We start from the raw sequence: 20,751 nt of genomic DNA, 5'->3' as shown, positions 1-20,751 counted from the left end.
CTCACTCTCTCCTGCTCAGACTTATTGTAACCTTCTCTCACCACTCTGTCTCTCGAGGCTCATGCTTTATCCTCATTTTCCTATAGCACCTACTCTCTTCTTGTTTCTGCTCCTCTCTCTTTTGCCCTCAGTTCCCTCTCTCCCTGTGTCCACCTCCCTCTCTTTTTCATTGTCTCTCGCTCACTCCCTCTCTACCCGCCAGTGTCCAGCATGGTCACTGGAATCTGCAGCCAAACAAAGACCCTTTGAGAAAAATGGCGAGGGATTTCCAACGAGCTGTGTAGTATATGACTTGACTAGATTCCAGTTTGGTTTAGTCAGAAGTTTATATTTGTTATTTAAGAAGCGCTGAAATGAAATCAGGAGACAGAAAGAAGAAGAAAAAAATACATATTTGTGTATGAATGCAAAATGATCAAACATAAAACAAACTTGTGATGACAGGAAAGGTATGCTGGAGCTGAATAACAAAAAATAGATGAGCACTGCTGTTGAGGAACTTTATGTAAGAAAACACAAATTGTCACTGAGGCTTGCAACATCTAAATCAAGGCGACAGGAGACGTGTCAGCCTCAGTCTGCCGGTACTGCCACCTTCATTTCACCTAAACTTTAATGACATCCTTTATATTTCATAAAATAAGAAATATTCAGGTCCATTCAGCTGAATAACTTTTTACTAGCAATGCCATAAAACTCACTGAAACATTAATTCTGCATGCCAACAGAGGGAAGATTTAAGTGAAGCTGATGTTAAGTTCGGGCTTAAAATGCATAAAATATAAAAGTAATATTTTATGCATATTGAGCCACCAACTTACAGGTACTGACAAGCTGAGGAGTTTCTTTTCCTTGCTTTGCTTTTCTCTGGGCTGATTACTTACACAAAACTCGAGCAACAACTATGGCACAATACTCACTTGAATACATAGATATAATGTAAATATACAAATATTGCATAGTAAACTGCAGGTAGCATTTAAAATGGTCAAGGCCTAAAAAATGCCCTTCATCTATTCAACACCTCACTTTGTGGAAATGAGCGCTGTTGTGCTGCATCATCACATTTCTAAAGTGACCCGCTTGCTCAGACTGCACGACCGTATGGCTGCTCGCTGATAGCGTGTCTCTTTTTGACCAGAGGGGACAATTCCAGCACAGCAGGGAGAAGATTTACCTACAGCAATTTTGTAAAAGGGCTGTAATTCCCATCTGAGCGAAAGCCAAATGACACATGAAACTCTCCCCCAGGGTGGAAACCCCACAACAGCAGAAGAAGAGCATGGAAACAGTGCAGTGCCCCAGTATCTAGGCCACTACTGGGGGCTGGGGTGTGAGTGTTACATGGTCTGGTGGCTCCATAGCTTTCACAGACTCCAACAATGGACTCCATTCAGAGTGACTGTAGTTGTGAGGCCGGGCAGTCGCCTCTCAGCCCCTCCCTGCTTTCATACTGCTGGAACTGGACCTCTATTATCTTATCTCTCCATAAGAAAATGATAATAGTCTGTATTGTAATTATTTCTAAACAAATAATATTGCTAAGATTTTTGCATGAAGTGCTTTTATTGCTGTGTCATTTTTAGATCTACAGTGTAGACAATGAAATCAAATGAGGCATTATGTATAATTATACAACAAATTATTCACCAATCCAAAACGTTTGATTCACATCTTTGAACATGGAAATTGTTTGGTATTTTTAGTCATTTTGTCCCAGCCTGACCTCAGTGAGCTGCATTATATAATATTCACACTTGAAAGCAGATAGATTCCAACAAAGCTGCTTGTTTGTATGTATGTGGACAATAAATCAGTGGACTCACCAGTCACACATCTTGTAATGTAATGAGATCACAGCTAGAACACACTGGAACTGTTAACCTCATGAGGCCCAGAGTTTACTAGATTCAACCATCTTTCACTCATATGAAGTCCCGTCGGCTGCCATACTCACTTAAGCCCTCGTTGTATTTAAAGGTCCAGTTTGTAGGATTTAATCGCGTCTAACTGTGAGATTGAAAACTGTAAGCAGCTGAGCGCCACAGTGGCCACCTGTGTTTGGTTTGTCCATCCTGCTGTAGAGACGTAACGATCTGAGGATCCTCCCCCTCTGTAGACATTAACAGGCTCATTCTCAATTGTTTAAATATAACAATGAAAACCATAATTATGGATTATATTCCATTTCTACAATAAATCCCCCCTTGTCCGACACACGGGACCTTTAATTCAGCCACTGTTTTATTTTTAAGCCTCTTAGCTTGTGTTCATCCCATTTATCTGCTATTTTCCCTCCAACTACCCCGTTGTTACATCCCTTTTATCCACTGTTCTGTTTGTGTTGTCACAGGCTGAACCTGGCTTCCCAGTGCACCATTGTGTCCTATAAAGAATTCAACCAGACATCGAACACATAAGCTTTCTGACTGCTGGGCCTTTGCTCTCGGCGTGACAGCGCAGTAAAGACAGTGTTATTTTGCTCAGTGTTTGTTTCCCTAATAACAAGGATGCTGTGTGAGTTGCTGTCGGTTTCATCTAAGGCCTGGCTGCAGTAGTTTGATGGGAGACAACAGACCATTAATTCCACAGTAAACAGTTGGAATGATATGAATACTAAACTCTGAGCCAAACAGCCTGTAGGGCTCAGCGCTGTGCAAACAGCCACAGAAGGTCACTGAAATATGGGAGTGCTTTAAAAACTCTAAAAGGGCCAAAAGACAAAAAATGTCCTCTAAAATACAAGTAATTTCAGCCAGGCAGAAGAAACAGTGTAATAATTGATTTAACTGCTGGAAGCATTGTTATTTATTACACTGGTTGCACTGAATTTGGTCGAATTCAACCCTTCCATGGCCACACGTGACAAAAACATAAATACATTTCTGAGCAGTGACGTAACTGAAAAATAACTACATGCACCCCAAAAACTAGACTGACTGGACTTGTAAAGCAGGTAACTGCCTCTTTATAAAATGATCTGTGTGTCTCACTTTCTAAAAGTAAAGATAAGAGTCAATTAGAGCTTCTGAAGACCGTCGTGTCACTTCAGTCTTAAAGCTCAACAAAATGAACTGCGAGCATCTTATCACTGAATTCATCAGTCTCGACCCTGAAGCCTCCTGTAATATGTGGAGGAGAGCGGCAGGCGACGGTTCAACATATTAGTTCTGCTCAGTAAACTATTCCTGGATAGATTAAGGTTGTGAAAATAATTAACCTTTCAAGCAAATATTAATGGTGTGATTTAGAAATAAATGCCACCCGTCCAAGAGAAAACAACTTGTGTCACGATATGACTGAAGAAATCCAAAGAGCAGGTCACTTTCTCACAAAACAAGTTTTTGCACTTAATTAAGCCTCAACAAACCAAACGGATGCTTCGAATTGAATCAACCATCGTTTGCATTTAATTACTTGACTCAAAGTCACAAGGACTTGAAGTTGAAACTTGCTCTGGCATCAGGACTGAAAGTTAGAGATTTGCTGAATCACAGTGATTTTACACTGTTTTAATAATTTGTCTTTTGCCATTACATGGGCTCAACATCAGCTCAGCTCTCACAGAATCATCATGAGTGTTTGTTGTCCTCCGTATTAACTTCGCTGTGGTTTGTAGAAACACTGAAAGTCCTACATCCATTTTCTCAAACAAGTCATGTGTCGTCTGCTCCATGCTTCCAGTTCCTGGTTTGTAAATGTCGCTCTGCTTCAAGTTTGTGTAAATTTTGCATTAGAGTTTGTCTGCAATCAAAGTGACGGTTGGTTTGATTGCAGCTTGTATTATTGAAAGCATCCAGACAGCTTTATTTTTTTTTCTTTGTTCCATTTCCCCTTTAGTCTCTTCACAAGAGCTATTGTGGCTGAAGGAAGCACACAGTAAGCAGAAGTTAAAAGTCTGCGTCTGTCTCTGATAGATTCAAAGTTTAAAAGACGAGAGAACTTTCCATATGCAGGAAGATAATTCACAGAGCTCCTGTGTGCAGCAGCTGTGACTTTGATTTGTTGCACATGACGAGCACAACAATCACACAGCTTTTATACAACGGCTGCGTCAGGTAGGGTCTGGACACCTGCCACCCAGAGGGAGAATCTCAAACATTCGGCCTTTGGCTTGGTTCACACCTTAGCCTGCTGACCACGGAGTAAAAACACAAAGAAATGAAAGGCAGCTCTGTCTGCATTATAAATACTACTTCTGGATTATAAATCCGCCTAGCCAGTCCTCCTTTAGATAGAGAGCACCTCGTAGCTGCAACCAGCATCATCAGGCCCTGCAGCTTTGCCTTCCCACATCTTTTCCTTCTGTAGTTCAACAGTATGCCATAATCACTATTATAACACAATACATTTATGTTATAATACATTTGAGTAGAAGAGAGCCGGACCAAGCTGTGAACAGTTACTTTCACTGTGTAGAACTGCTGTTAGACTTTTTCAAATGTCGATTTGTAGCGTGCACATAACAGAACAAGACCCCACAGACCGTAACAGACTCAAGGATGAGGAAAAACGTAATTAGAAAAAAAAATTAAATAAATAAGTGGATTTCATCTATAAACCAGAGAGAAAGGAGCATTCGAATGATTAGTAAAGAGTTAGGTCTCTCCAGAAGACGATAAATTACAGCATGTGCAGGAAATTCTGACAAGAACCTCTCCAGTTAATTAGCTTGGCAGCGTTTTGTGCGGAGCTGCGACTGTGTGGTGTCTTTGCTGTGATCACGTGTGTGACATCATGATTTGTACAGGTACAGAATGAGAGCATCGATGTGCTCAGTTCAATTATTAAAATTCAACTAGTGGCAAAGGGACAACAAACACAATAACATAACAAATACAATCATTTACAGTTATTAAGTTCTGTCCCAAATATAAAAGTGTGTAAAAGTGCAACACGCTTCATTTGTGTAGCATCTGTTGGAGCTCTCGCTCTGTGTGACGTCTCGCCCTGCCTGTGCTCGCTGTATCACATGTGCTATCATATGTATTTGATTGGTGGTATTCAGCTTAATATCAGGTTGAAGCATCGTGTCTTCGTCAGCTGATAACTTGGTTTCACATCTGCTTTTTTCTCGAGATACATCTGGTGTTGTGCTCATTGATGACACTTTCCAGCAGGAGGCACTAAGTGTAGATGTCATCCTGCAGGCAGTGACGGTAAAATGGCCACAAAAATGAAAGCTGACATACTGACATAACTTCTGCAATATGTTTAAGAAGCCTCACTGCTAGCTATGTCTGATCAGACTGAAAGCAGTGCAGATGGGCCAGGTTACTTTACTAACCAAGACTGGGTACAACAAAATACCATAACCAGTCGTAAGTGAAGACAAAAGTCGAGTCTGATGATCAGTTCAGCACACATGTATGTGCCAGCAAGTGTGGCAACCTCAGAAGACTCATTGATAGATGCTTGTTCTAAAACATCTCACTCCTCGAAGACAGAGACGGTATAACGAAGTCCAAACTGAAGAAGGAAAATACCAACTTCTGTAGTAGTTTGACTGGAACTCGGGGAGCTGAACTGTTTCTAAGCTCAACAAACAGAATTCTCCTTTGGATGATAAAGTTTTTCAGAATCATTCACACCTACATACTGTTGAAAGCATTAATGTAAACACTTCTTTGTGAAGATAACTGTTTTCTACAGTTTAATATGTAATTTGTTAATCAAGTTGTGTTTTTCTACATGATCCTTCTCCTCTTGCTGCTGCCCACTTTCTCCACGGACACTTCAGTAAAGTTTTTCAGAATTATTTCCTCATGAGAACCTCTCAGTGATACTTAGTCAGCAAGTGACATCTTCATAGTCATCGTGCTTGTTTTCTGACAGTGAAGTTCATGCTCACCACGCCATTCATGAATTCCCTAAAAATAGTCCTGCATGTGGATGACTCCTCAGGGAGGCTGTTAGCTGAGAGACGTGTGGGTTACAGGAGGACGAGGGTGTGTCAGAGTGTGTGTGTGTGTGTGTGTGTGTTTGTGTGTGTGTGTGTGTCTCTAAGTGACTAACTGTGCTCTTGTTTTTGTGTTTGTGTCTAAGACATTGTGTTCATATATTTGTGGCAGCAGTTTATAGGTGACTGTGAGGTGTTTTACTTCAAAGTCAGCTACAATCAATACGGTAGCTTAGTGACGTGTTAAATGTCAGTTGGGATTGTTTTACGTTATTCCAGGCCATTTGAAGTAGAGTGTTAAAGATAGTGAGGGTTAAATAAAACTACAATGTGCAGGATTGAAGACGTAGAAACTTTATAGGCGTTATAGTTTAGAACATGAGCTTTAAAGAGAGTAAAATGTCTTGTTGTATATTATCCTAATCCCCAAATCTTCATAGTATTTTATGACAAATCATGTGCATGTATGTGAAGGAGTTCTTGAGGTTCATTAGTCTGCAGTATTGTATCTGCTGGTTTCTGTCTGCAGGCTGTGGCTGCTGATGTCCCTTCAGCGCTCTGTGCTCAATAAAAAGTGGATCAGTGATGAAACTTTGTCTCTTACATTAATTGGGTCACTTTATTAATAATTCAGCAGAATTTGGTGCTAATATCTCTTGTCCCATTAGTAAGATTGGATCTACTGTGAGCCTTTAACACTGGACAAAACATCCACTGACGTCTGTGTTTCTACATTCAAATCATTCGTCTGCATCATTCCAGCTTCAGATGACTCTTCGTCAGTCACAGGTGTTCTGATTGGCCTCTACCTGTGCAGTGTGCAGTTCTGGACATTTGTGTGTAATAGTTTTTCATCCATCTCAATTCAAGTGGTCCTTAAACACTGTTCAGTCTGCATTGAGTTTCAGACCATTTCAGTGCTCACAAAGTTCAAGAGATCTAAGCACCAACTACTTAATTATTAAAAAAAGTGACTGAATGAACGAGTGAGTCAGCTGTTCAAACAGTTATATCCTTGTTTTTCCTTTTCCATGATGGCTGACGTTGGCTGTTGTGTTGCTGTATGTTGGTAACTTCCATGTACAGTAACATCCTGAATAACTCCTCATATTCTATGAGCTAAAAGGAACATTTGACATTGGTGAAGCTATAACATAAAACAACGACAGGAGTCGGTGTGAGAAGTGCAAAAACCAGCCAGACTGAGCGAAGGACGACGTGGTCTCAGTGCTCAGTTCACTGCTGCCTACATTATCATTAATTACACCCAATATGATTAGCATGAATTACTAAGCCCATAATGTTGGGACCTTTTGTGTTAATGGTGTTGGACACCCAGCGACTGAAATAGACTGCTGAAATGCATGCTGGGTAACAGCATGAGGCAGGGGCCTTCCACTTGGATGGAACAGAGGGAGGGATCATCTATCTGTCAGTCCATCATTATAAATCCATGCAGGGGTTATGTGCATCCAGAGCTGATTAATCGAGACAGAAATGGCTCCAGCTGTTCTTTTAATAATCTTCGGTGTGGCCTTTCGATAGCTGGCAGGCTACAACATGCTGTTTACTACGCAGTACATGCATTTATGCATGAGCCAAGACATGATAGGCTAATACAAACAGTGGGCTGGTGTTCAGATAGATATAACTACTGACAGGTGTAGAGAAGCTGTTGGACCACAGCACTGATCACAGTCCCATGAAGGGTCACTGAGGACAAAAACTCAGATTTGATCTCTTTCGTTCATACAGATGTTGAATGGACAGTCTGTCGAGGTTGTGCAAGGAAACGTTTCCTGATGCATCTCATCCTGTTTTTTCCTTTTAGAATGTTTACATACAAATATCACACTGGTCCATTAGACACACAGTACGTCATCTCTGCTCCTGGGGTCTCTCGGCACAGGATCCAACAACCACCACTTCAGTCTGTCAACGCTGTAGCGGTCCAATTGTTTGACTTGCTATATTTTCTTTATTTGGGCTGTTTCTCCTCATGGCTGATTGCAGTGGATTCAGATCACCTGTGCACAGGTGGGACTGAGACTGCTCTCTGATTGAGGAGTGGAAGCAGCTGGGGGCGTTCCCCTCCCAGCCAATCAGGGTGTGACGACGCCCTGTTTGAAAGACAGCTGGGAAATGGCACCCAGGTGGCTCTCCCCCTCATCCTGAATCTGAAGTGGGCCCTGGCCCGTTCTGAATCTGCCCCTGACTTCCTGAGAACCTGGTTCCTCTTTAGATCACCAGCTAGACTCTGTTTAGGCCCCATGTGTTCTCCTGGCTGCCCACAGCTTTCTTGAGGAAACTCTGTTTATTGGGGAACCTTTAAACCCAAACCCCCCTCACACCTTCAGTGCACCATGTTAGTGCCCTGGTGTTTGTAGGAGCACATTTGTTCATTATATCTGGGTTAGTCTGGGTTAAGTTGTTGGTTTACAGTTGGTGGACATTGAGCATTCACGGTATTTTGCAAAATTCAGTTTCATGGTATATGACGGTATTTTATTTTCATGCACAATCATGTGTTCACAGCATTTTCTACTGGTTGAGAGAGGACTTACTAGCCCCTGTTAGATGGAAAAGGCAGCACATTTCCTGTCTATCTAAAAGGCAGGTTTAATATGAAGCATGAAGTTGGGCGTGAACAGTGACGTACAAAATATGCATCAGAAGAAATGTGGCGACACTTGATAGATTTACTGAATTATAGGCCCCTGGCCCATAGTCTCACCTCCTCAGTCAAACACATGCTGATGTTAAACTCCCGCTATTAAAGGGTTTAGGCGCCTCTCGTTAGCTGCCTAAAGCAACAGACAGCTAACAGGAAGTAGGTCAAATTTGTCTTCAAAATAAGAGCTTTACATTGCACCCCACTGGAGTTTAGAATGGGGTTCCTAGCAGGGGGCATTTAATTTGAGAGTAGCGAGCGTTAGCAGCTAACAAGCTGACAGCTACAGAGACCAAGGAGAGCTAGCATCTCCCAGAGCTCAGCGGCTTTCCAGTTTCTCATCTTGACATCCACGGATGAAGTCATGAACTGCCATGTCTATCCTAGCCATCTTCACTGTAACATAACACCAGAGCACTACTGTTGACCCTCACCACGCCTCGCAGTCGCACCACGCCTGTGTAGAAGCGCAACATTGAAAAGGGTCCGGGCTGAAACAGTGTCGCGCAGCGTTCCGAACATTGTGTAATCAAATACACTGGTATGAGGGTCTATTAAAAATTCATATCATAACAAAAATATACACCGGCTGGTCTGTAAACAGCCTGTGCCACCTCAGTGTGCCTGTTGTTGAGGAGACGTTTTAAATCAAAGTTAAAATGACCAGTAAAATCATAGATTTGATCATTGTTGGAAACATTTGGGATAACAATACACAACTTAATACTTCCCTTGATGTGCAGCGAAACATTCTTTCAACCTGAAGACATTTATTATCGATCAGTCATTATTTTAAAATGATGAAGATCCCACATAGACCAAAGCTGGATGTTTGATTCCATGTATATAAATAATGCAGAGGGCATGCAGAATATTTAGATTTGATAGTGCAGCCATTTGACACAAGAGGTCTGGAGTTGGTGTGTTTTGCTGTTCCTACTGTCAGACCGTGTGGAATAAGAGGATCTTGTCAACCTTCAAGCTAAACAAAAGGGGGAAAAACTGCAGCTCATGACCAAACATGAACCCAAAATGTATTCATGCAGTGTTGATGCAATGTTCATGAAAATGCATCAGATAGAAAACAAACACATTTTGTGTACGTTGGGTTTCTGATCAGTGGTGCTGGCTTCATCAGACAAACATCATTACTAAAATCATTGTAACATTTCAGTTCTCCTCCCTCTCTGAACTTGTTTAGTATCTATTAATCTGTAAAGCTAACATCACTTTAATAACACGTCTCTACTGTTACTGTACAGAAACACTTCAGTTTCTCTCATTCATCCTTTCCAGCATCCTTATCCATCCATCCTTATGAGTGAAGACTCATAACTCTGCAAGAAATCTGTAATGTAATTTCATGGCACAGTAATTTGTTGATTGACAATTAATGCAAGCCTGTTAATCATTTTATGCTCATTTAGATTTCAAGATCCATTTACCTAATTTAACCTGGTGACAGTGTTAATTAGACAGCAGCACCAATCAGTGTCGCCTTAATCAGGTTCTGATGACATTATGAGTGTTTATGTAAATGACTGAATCTACAAAATGTAAAACCTACAAAACGGAGGCTGTTTTCTGCCTCCGGTCCACGACACCCAGAACCAAACGGAGGAGCAGGATGAACTCTGCTGTGTGTCTGGTAGATTGATCCCACAGTGACAACAAACCCACCTGTGTTACTCAGACAGCACGTTTCTAAGCTTCCAGCCGAGTGTTTGTATTTTTCAGCATGACTGGCGTCCGTGTGAATGAAATCCTCGCAGCACTACTCTAACCCAGTGAACATTACTCATCCAGGTTCACAGCCACAGATTTTTGGCAGCTCCTTTTGGTTCTGACCTGCCACCCGTCGGAGTAAAGAGGGACGCAAACAGGAAATCTTTTTCTCATCTTACTGACAGCTTATTTCTCTCCATTATCACGTTGTCTTTTTGCTCTCCTGCTTGAGTCTTGAGCTTTTGCACTGATTCTGCTCAGACTCCTTGTTCTGAGAATCACAGGAAATCTTGACTGCTCCTGCAGTGAACCTCCCTCAGCTGTGAAGTGTACCGCTGATCTGAAACATGTGATGGTTATACTTCAGATGTCATGATCGTGTGAAAGATGAAACCATTTGATATATAAAACAGCTGTCAGATAACTTGACTCCACGGCTCTCGTCCACTCCTGATGCTTATGTCTTGGTTCTGGTCCGGCCCAGTGACACAGTGTAACTGCTCTCCAACAGAGGTGCTCTGAAGTTTGACAAGCTGATTCCAACTTCCGGTTGAACTATATTTTTCCAGGAACTATAATTAAAACAATATGCAAAAATTTGAAATTATTCCCAAAAAGACATTGACTATTAAATAACTTTCATGTTCTCCAAGGCTTCCTCAGGTAACAGGATCTTCTTCCTCTCCAACAAATCTCAGTATAAGTCTCCCCTTCACGTGTATTCAGGGAGTGTATACTCTTGTGTCTCGGTTCCACATACATATACGTACTGAGGCGAGTCAACTCGAAGCTCTGTGATTTCTGATGTGCCTGCAAAACTCCTCCTCTGTAATATTTGCAGTAAGTTTACAGTATGACGACATGTTAGCTTAGCTAAGAGGCTCTTAACAAACATTTTTGGTCCTGATCTTTTACCCGTGGTGCTCCAACCTCCAAGTCCACATGACAGGGTGGCAAATCACACACAGAATGAGCCTTTGACCCACTGCTAAACAGGTAGTTTCTATCATCTGTAAAGAAATGCCTTCACACTGAGCTAAACTGAACGAGAGCCCATAAATATCTTTAAATATCTTTTAAAATATGTTTCTTTAGCTGGACACATCTGGCACTGATCAGCTGGTCACAGGTCAAAGCTGATCCTGCAGAAAACCAGCTGATTCTGATCCCTCTCCGATCAGTCGGTGCATGTCTGTTAACACCAGCGCCAACAGCCTCAGTACCAAACCAGAAACCCAGTTTTTAACCTGAATATTATCAGTGCAATTTTGCTACACTGGTCTGTTGCTTCAGTTGCTAGCTGTGAACACTGAGGTCACTATAAAAGGAGATTAATCTCATCTTTAATTAAATACTGCTGTTGGGGTTAATGTTGTCAGTGGAGGTCATTTATTGGGAAAATTAGATAAAAGTGCTTAATAAGGTCTCAGGAGCCTCCAGGTGAGAGACGAGCTCCAGCAATAAAGTCAGGAGGAGGGAGGGATTATAAACTGGATTATTCATGTTCACTTACATTTCTCTTTCATTTTTTAAGTTAATTTTCTTTAATTGTTTCTTATTGTTATGACTACATGAGTAAACACGAGTATAAGAACAAGGAGAAAATTCTTGTTCGTTCAGAAAACGACATCACTTTACTATAACACAGCCTTTAGCACCAGGAACAGACATCACCTGGACCATATGGTGGTGATGGATATTAATCAGATTATCTGTTGCCCTCAGGTCAGTGAGATGGAGTTTGTTCTCTCATTAATACTGATAAGTTTGGTATGTGCAGACAAGAGTCACAGCTGGCATACTGTATAAATCCATATGGCAGATTTTCAGATTTTCTTCAAGAGAAATGGACCAACTGTAAAGAGCAGTTAGTTCACATTAAGTTATTAAGATCTGGTGTAGTTTGGCATCTAAATGGCTTGTGTTCAGTAAAAAAAAAAAAAAAATTAGCTGTTTTTTACAATTCAGTATATTTTGAATTAATTATGGGCAACAACAGCCAAAATGTTCCGAACAGAGAAACTAGATATGTTGTCAGAATAATGTCATCGACTAACTGATGGATTATCATGCAGTAGGTGGTTTGTCATCTGATCTGGGTTTCCTACAGTGGATCAGTCGAGGTTTGATATGTATCATCTTGTGTTTGGCACATTCACTCTCCCATCTCTTCCTCGGGAGGTTTTATTGTCTTCACCTTTACCAGGGTGTCTTTTATCCCCCTTAATCTGATTTTAACACTTCTTGGAGAATAAATATCACCCCTGCCACCCCTCTGTGCCGCGCTGTCAGCTTTCTAGTGGCAGTTAAAAACATTCTGGGCTCGGAGCTCATCCCTCTTCTGCCTGTAATTGCTTCATTAGAGCCTCTGCAGTGTCTCTGCCTGGTAGCTGGGGAGATTTAATAAGAGCTCTGAGGATGCTCTCAGACTCTTGCGTCTGGGCTCCTAGGATATTGCTTTGGAATTTCTAATAACCGGGCTTCGTTCCAACGAAGACAGAAAGTCAAAGAACATCAGACTAAGTACACTCCTGGATCCTTCAGTCGACCACGAGAGGCCAACGCAGCTCTCTCAAGCCTTTTGTTCTGTGGCTGCGTCCCCAGCGGCTACTGCTGCTTCTACCGCTGAGACTGTAACACGGAGTGGAGAGTGGATTGAGTTTCCCGTGGTCCATTTTCTGAGTGATGAGTTTTAGTGAGTTGCAGGACAGCCACATGATATAACAGGCCCAGGGAACACACAATAAACTTTGTTCCTTACTCCCAACAATTTCCAGCCGCTCCTTCCAATGTCTTTATCATCACATGTAATCTGAACTTGCCTCACTTCTATTTCTCATTGGCCTGAGTGGTCTCCTGTATCCCAGAAGCACTCTAAGGGATACATGTCAGTAAAACTGTTCTTAAAGAATGGAGTCAGGAGTTTTCAAACCTTTCTTCTGCACTTTTAATGTAGGCAATAATGAACAACATCCTCACACAGACTCACTTTCCAGTTTATCTGTAGTTAATATGAGGTGTCAGCAGTCAGTCAGACATACAAGTGGGTTCCTTCTGAACTGACAACTGGGATTTTGGCCAAAAACACTTTGAATTAATAAAACTTGCCCTGGAGAAAAGCGTGTGGTCTGCAAACTCCAGTAACCTACAATAATAATGTGACAGTTTAGCATAGCCATGATCTTTTCCCACAGTTAAAGGCTGTGTGGTGCTAACATCCCTGATGCTTGTATGTAACCAGCCTTCAGGTGTTTTCATGTGTAAAAAGTATATTTCCACTTTAAAACTGAGCCAAACTGTGAAGCAAACACATGGTGACTCCATAGCAGCAGATGACACTTTGTTTGAGTGGTATAGAAAGGTATAGGTAACAGAAAATGGTCCCTTCTCTCGGTGGACATTTTGACTTGATAAAATAGAGCCATGGTTAATGTTACTGCTCACGCCTGTGTCAGGATGTCCGCCATGTACAGTCTCTACAGGGTGTGGTTTCAAAGTGGAACAACTAGTGGCTGAAACATTGTCAGAGTTGGATTTTAACCTCTGTGTAATTATTTATTCATAACTTTCCATCATCTCTGATTTCTACATTCTGAATCTGAGACAGTGGAACTGATGTCAGTTTGATGTGACAGGCTGAAACTAGCTGGAGGAACGATCCATTAAATCACTAAATTGCAACAATGAATTAGAATCACTACAGTTTGAAATATTAACATTTACTGAATTAATTCTTTTGCTCGACTCGCTGCATTTCCCAATGGATCAAACCATCAGCTAAATGATTAAAGTGTGCATGTAAAATGTGGAAATGACATCTGGAGCAGTAGCATGATGAACCCAGAAGTCGGCTGCAGTGGGTGAAGTGATTATTACCTCAGACAGCCAAGAAAACCATTAGGACCTAAACTAATTACACTTCTGTTGATTCAGCTGCAGATTGTTGTCCCATTTCTTTCTCTTGTGTTGAGTGAGGATCTCACCAAACTCCCCTCTCACAACAGTCCTATCTAGATATTACTGATTAACTAACTGTAATGAAATATTTTGAAAATGGAGGCTAAAATCTACAAACTGTTGAACCAGGCAGTGTTAAACATGAACCATGATCCTGTTCAGTGTCGCAAACATAATTTAGTGTTCTGATGGAGAAATGTTAGAGGGTGCAGTATTCACAATGATCATTATGTAAAGCACATTGGACTGTTATGGAGTGTGTGTTTAGCTCTGATATGATATGATTTTCTTTTCTTCTCATTCAGACATGATGCACCAGGCACCGCCCGGCGCTCTGTTGGTGCAGTTTGGTGCATTTGGGCTATTGTGGGTTTTCTAGCTGTGGACAGAAGATAATACCACAACCCTCTGAAAATGGTGCAACATGACCAGAAACACACAAACATGTGCCTGTTTCTCCCACGTAGACGGCCTGGTGTTACGTAAGGCCACCGTCCTGCTGTGAAATGCCTCTGTAAGAATGTAACTGTGATAAAATGTGAAGGTTTATTTTGGATTTCAAAATAAGAGTCATTTCTTTATCTTTTGATTTTTGAGTATTTTGGATACGTTGGCCTAATGAAGAATTCCCATCACAGTAAACAAGTGTGTTAATCCTCAGCAGATTATAATGACCAGAGCTTAGACTGAACACGGGAGTGAAGGGTGCTGCCACATAGTATCTACAGTAGGACTTTACTATATATAGCAAACAGTATGGGGGAAGGGGAGGCTGATCTGACTGTGTGTGTGCGCAAGATGACCAGAGGTGTATGTGTGTACAGTGTGTCTTTGCCTGATTGTGTGTACATGTACACATGCATGCAGCGCTGTAAACAGTGAAGGCTTGGCATGCATTTCATTCCAGACAATGTTTGTACACATTTACATTTCATATGCAAGTTTGCACCAGAAAATACACGTCTGTTTACAAGCTGGTAGCTCGTGTTCTCCTCTGTGTGTGCTGTGGATGTGTCATACTCACGTGATGACCAGTGAGGTGGAGAACAGCAGCGTTCCCAGCAGGCCACGCCGGCAGTCCGCGTTCTTCCTCTGGCGCTGGTGCATCTCGCCGCCACAGTTGTCACAGCAGCGGCACATGCAGAAGAAGAGGCCGGCTATCGGCATCAGAATGGCGAACAGCAGGCCCACTGCTGCACATACTAGGAAGCCTATCTCGTAGTAGATGGCCTGGGGTCAGCAGGGGAGGAATGAAAAGAAAATGAGACGGGGGAACGAAGGACATATTATTTAGGAAACATAATGGAGATAGAACGCGAACACGGAATGAGATGAAGCGAGAAAAGGGGGATCAGAGGTGAAAAGAGATGAAACAACAAGAGGGGAAATTGGGATGGGGATTGTTGGAGGAAAATAGAATTGGCTCAGGAGAGGAGAGCAGACGAGTCGGAGCGAGGCAGAGAAGAAAGGATAGATTAATAGAAGGGAGGACACACACAAGGAGGTAGAGGATAAAATGAGCAGCAAATCTAAAAATATCTAGCAGGATCTCACTGCTGGAAATTCTCTCTCTACTCTTTGTCCAAAGGGGATTTGTGGATAAACAATAAACAGATTGCATAACACTACTCGCAGCTGGAGAATCTGTTCTTTACAATTCTTCATATCACGAGCCAATTCAATAATCAGCTCCTTTTTACGCAACATAAATACCAAGATAACGCTGCTGAAACGGGGAGGACAACAATAGTCTCCTCACACTCTCAGAGCGGGTCAGTATTCACATACATTTCTGGCAAACACAATTTCCAATATGCACTGAGAGGATAGCAACAGATGAAGGATGATGAGGGGAAATACTCAAAGGATTCACAACCATCCGTGTTGCCCTGTGGTGCAGTTTTTTTTTTCTCCCACTCTAATGAAGGGAAGAGACGGCATTTCTGATGAGAACCTACTTCAAGGACCTGAACTACAAGGCAGTTAGTGCGCTGCAGAAAACTCCAGCGTAAAAAGAACTTTGGACTCTTACTGAGTCGTAAAAATCCAGTTTTCTCTTGAAACAAGGTAACAAATCAGCCCCTTGAGTGAGATAATTACACCTGTTTCAGTGAAGTTAATGCTTTTTAATAATTTCATTGCAGAAAGTGTAGATTTCACAAAAATTAGTTCCATCACTCAACGTGGTCCAACTTGAATATTGTTCAATGAAAACCTCAAACTTTACGGCTGAAACTGAAGAACTACATTAGTCCATTACACCTTTTATGAAGTGAGAAATGTACAGCTGCTTTATGAGGTACAGCGAGATACTGAAGCAGTCTAATAGCCCAGAGGTCGTAAAAACATTTATAGAAGAGTAGAAACTCTTCTGAGTGTAACACAACACAATTAATCTGAAACTGCATCCTCCAAAATGACTGATCACACAACGGGTGTATCACTCTGCTTTAGTCTGTCTTTGAGAAATAAACATTACTTCTGACTGGATGAAGTAGAAAATGGATGGTGGACAGCGTAATTCTTCAGTTTAGTTTGACAGAATGCAGTTTTCACCTGGAGAACAATGTAATTCAACTTCTCATGCACTTGTTAAACTCACATACAGAATTTGCAGTGATTGTTAGATTGTGTCAGAGGGCAGTTTTCACAGTGAACAGTTAATAGGAGGGTACTGAGATTAGACGTGGTGAGGACCTGCAGGATGACGTGTCATGGACTGAGCCTGTTGACCCGGGAGGGAGCAGAGGAATAAATGCATCACATCATTAATGTGTTGGGTAGTTTTCAGTGTTTCTGTGTTCAGACAGGTCGACTGTACTGCATGAACTGTGTGTGCTTCATATCTGAATTGTCAGCCGTGAGATCTGCACATCCTTCATCACTACGCCTCAATTTATCTCCACTTTGATTGCGTTTGAGAAATATTGAAGTTGACTCAACATGATTCTTTACAAATTCTCCCTGATATATTGAGGGAGTTAAATTGCTGCAGTTGGCAGATTCTCTGTGGAGCTTCCACCTCCTCTTGTCATGTACCACAGTGCTCCCACTTAATCTGCCCCTATCTCAACCTGCACTCAGCACAGGCTTTGGAAATTGGCAAAATTGAATAGGGGATTGGTAATTCCCACACCGTATGTAACTTGTCACAATGATGTTCAATAGCGTCTGGTTATGAAAGGATCAAAGCAGGACTGCTATCACTGCTCCTAAATGGACGAACTGCTCTCCCAGCTGATTCGCACTAATCTTAATCGCCCTCATAAGTCAGTGACCCTGCCTTCTCCAGGGAACATGCAGGCTGAGAAGAAATGTCTCGTCTGAGAGGAGTATTCTTCTCCGGTTCATTTGAAAATCTCTGTGCAAACTTGGAGGTCTCAGGCGGTGCGCATGATCCAACCTTCTCGAGCTTGTTTGGATGAGCTCCTGGCTCTGTCAGAAACAGTTTACACCAGGCTGACACTCACATTCTGACCTGCAGAAATCAAACATGGCAGATTTCAGGGTCCATGGAAATGTAGCGGTGATGATGGGAACCAGAGTTTTAAAGATGTAGAGAGGAAAAGTAAGAAAGAAAAGAGACTGAGTGTGTTTGTGTCCCATGTCATCTAACAGCACCAATGTCAGCCCAGTTGTTGAGGACATTGTGCAAATCTGAACGCTTGCATCCTCATTCTGCTCCCGGGCTCTGCTTGTTATTGGGTGAATCTTCACAAAAAAAAAAGGTCAAAACTGTTTTATTTTTTTCCAGCACCACTCTTCAAGGGCCTGCAGCTCAGACTATTTTTGGACTAAAGCTTTGTCTTGGCAAGTGCCCAAAAGAAGAAAGTGACCTTCCAATAAGAAGGAGCTGGGTGATGAGGTGGCAGCATGTCTGAGTGGTGAAGACGGGAAGTTCTGTAAACTTAATCACATTAAATCAAAGCAGCAGCCACAAGGAAAGTTTCCTCCAGCCAGATGCTGCTCATCAGCTGCTAGCCAAATGCTAATATGAAAACTTTTAAGGACCATTGCACATTATTCACATCATGGGTCTTTGTTCTGTTTGTTTTAATCACCATTATGACCAGAGCTTGTTGCCTCCAGTTGGGTTTAAAGCCAACAACATCTGTGTTTTGGAGCAAGACATGATGAGGATGTTTGATTAGACTTTACTGAGAACTTGAGGACATGTTGTGGTGGTGACTCGCCAAGTCTTTTATTTTGAAGAGACCATGCTGTATTTAAGAGGATTTGAAACTAACAACTGAGATCATGAAGTCATTTGGAAACTGTTTACTGAGGTAATGAATCAGGTGAGAAGCAGGGTCATGTTCTCATAAGCTTACATACAGTCAGACTTGTGTTACCACCAGGGTTGGGTGGTGTCTGCTGGACTGGCACATGATGTCTGAAGTGAAACACGGTGGTTGATGACTGTTTAATATACTGTGTGTGCTGTAAAGCACAAGAGAAACATTTCTCATGTTTCCCAAAGTAGCAAGACTGTAACTCTGCAACCTCTCAAACATCAGGACGCCTGATAAATTGGATGAGTTTTATGCAAAGCAGACAAACGGATTCGTCCTCATTGAAGCAAAGAAAATGAAGCATTTTGTAAACATTGGTTGGCTGGCTGAGGGTTTTTTCAGCTATTATTATTATTAATCACATATTTCTGGAGGGAAACTGATCATCTGCTCCTTTTTTACTTTAACAGGGTGTAAAATGCACATGGAGGAGTTTGTTTCACTTGTTTCATGAGTGAAGTGTTTGAATCTCTCTGGAGGTTTGTAAAAGGTGTGATTTTACATTCCAGGGCACTTAAACTCTTCCTCTGTGATTCAGTCAGCACTGTCTTCTCTGTGGAGCTGAGAAGATCTGAACTGGGACGTGTCCCAGATGAAACAGGAGCTACGGTTGTGGAGAAGCTACCGTGGTGGTTGTTAGGTGGACAGGATGGCTTGGTGAGAGTCGTAGGGCTGCACAACTACACATGACTCCAGTAAAGATTGTGAAAGAAAATGTAACTAACAAAATGATTTGTGTGGAATTGTGCAGCCCTGGTGACTGGGGACAGGATGAGGCGGGGGACGGTTGCTGTAGGGCCAGTGTGCAGACTTTACCTGGAGGGTCAGCACTATGTTCTCTGGCTGAGGGAGGCCAGAGCAGATCAGATGGAGAGGGCATGCAGAAGACAAAGGCAACGCAGCGTCAAACAAAGAGCAAAGCCACCAAAACAAAAACATGTGGATGAAACAGAAATCAAAGAATGTGTATCCACGTAGCTGCATATTGTTGCACTGCACACAGACGGCCTTCCCTTTTATTGAGAGGAAGGTACAGAGTGAACTCTCGCTGTACTTCTGTTAGATCTCAGAGACTGGAAGAGCTAGGAAACGTCTTCGGCTGTTAAAGTGGTTCAGCATAAAAACTCAAATGATGTATCTCTCTCTAAATTCACAGGTTGTGCCAGAAGCAATTACCATTTTTTTTCTGAGCTGTCACTTAAAAGATGGTCTTGCCTTTGCTTGTAAAATGTATTAAATCTTGCTTAAATCCGTGACTACAGAATATCTCCAAGACACCTTCCTAACTTGGTTTATATCATGAATCACAAATCTGATGCAGGTGAAGACGCAGACACACATTCACAGCGTTACCTTCTGGTATTCCGTCTGAATGGCTCCAAACTTGTCCTTTGTCAGTCTGACAATGAGATCTGCAACAGCACAGAGAAGACAAACATCATGAGGAGACGACTTTCTGGTTTTCTGTCCGATCAGCACTGCGATGAATACATTTCAGCACAGAAGGCACCAGTTACAAACCAGCTGACTGCACAGTGATGTTGTGTTCTCACAGTATTAAAAGTGGAAACGACTTTTACTAAATTAAAGAAAGCTTCCTCAGTCGGTGTCCTTTCTGTGGTGACTTGAAACTCCCTGTATACATTTTGCAGAATTGTTTTACAGCCCAGTTTGTGGTTACTGTCAGCCTCTAAATTATGTGTTAGGTTTAGAAACTTTCCCCCTAAACTGCAGAATATTAAATTCAAATTCGAAAAAAAAAGATTGCTGTCAAGCTGAGCAGCAAGTTGACATCTTTGACAAGATGGTGTCAGGAAATGGTGAGCCAGACTCTGACACTGCCGCGTCCCTTCATCCCGACTCTCCCCTCCGGGTTCACATCAGGGAGTCTGACAGGATGAGGAACTCTTGCTTTATTTATTCCTGGACTGACATCATGTTCGGATCCTGTTGGTTCACATTCTGTTACTTCCTTAACTCAGAAGAACTCTTAGTGGAGTTCTATTTTGGGAAACTTCAAAATTCATTATACTCCTAATAGTTAAAATGACAACTACCTACTGCATAAATAATCTCATGCATAAGGAAGAAACCAGAGCTACAAAACTACAGACATATAACTTTAATTATGTAAACGAGTAAGTTTGTTAAGAGTGACAGTAACATAAAGTTTCGGTTTTACTAGATTTTTTTTTATTTGATTTTTG

General features: G+C 41.8%; 1 protein-coding gene across 4 annotated transcripts in view; it reads right to left on the bottom strand.

Annotated features, from left to right (window-relative positions):
- Nucleotides 1-20,751, bottom strand: part of prom1a (prominin 1a) — a 73,129-nt gene that overhangs the window by 26,801 nt on the left and 25,577 nt on the right. For 3 of the 4 annotated variants that reach the window (XM_037076285.1, XM_037076286.1, XM_037076287.1), the window contains exons 2-3: nucleotides 19,898-19,956; nucleotides 15,277-15,482 (exon numbers count right to left, since the gene is read on the bottom strand). In XM_037076285.1, the coding sequence (XP_036932180.1) occupies nucleotides 15,277-15,482; nucleotides 19,898-19,956 (265 nt within the window). Of the gene's footprint in view, nucleotides 1-15,276; nucleotides 15,483-19,360; nucleotides 19,388-19,897; nucleotides 19,957-20,751 lie in introns of all 4 variants that reach the window. The other variant, XM_037076288.1, reaches the window with a different exon arrangement.

Source organism: Acanthopagrus latus, chromosome 18 (assembly GCF_904848185.1).
Source record: "Acanthopagrus latus isolate v.2019 chromosome 18, fAcaLat1.1, whole genome shotgun sequence".
Classification (NCBI taxonomy): domain Eukaryota; kingdom Metazoa; phylum Chordata; class Actinopteri; order Spariformes; family Sparidae; genus Acanthopagrus; species Acanthopagrus latus.
Note: the sequence above shows the minus strand (reverse complement) of the source record. Positions and strands in the feature narration are given on the sequence as shown.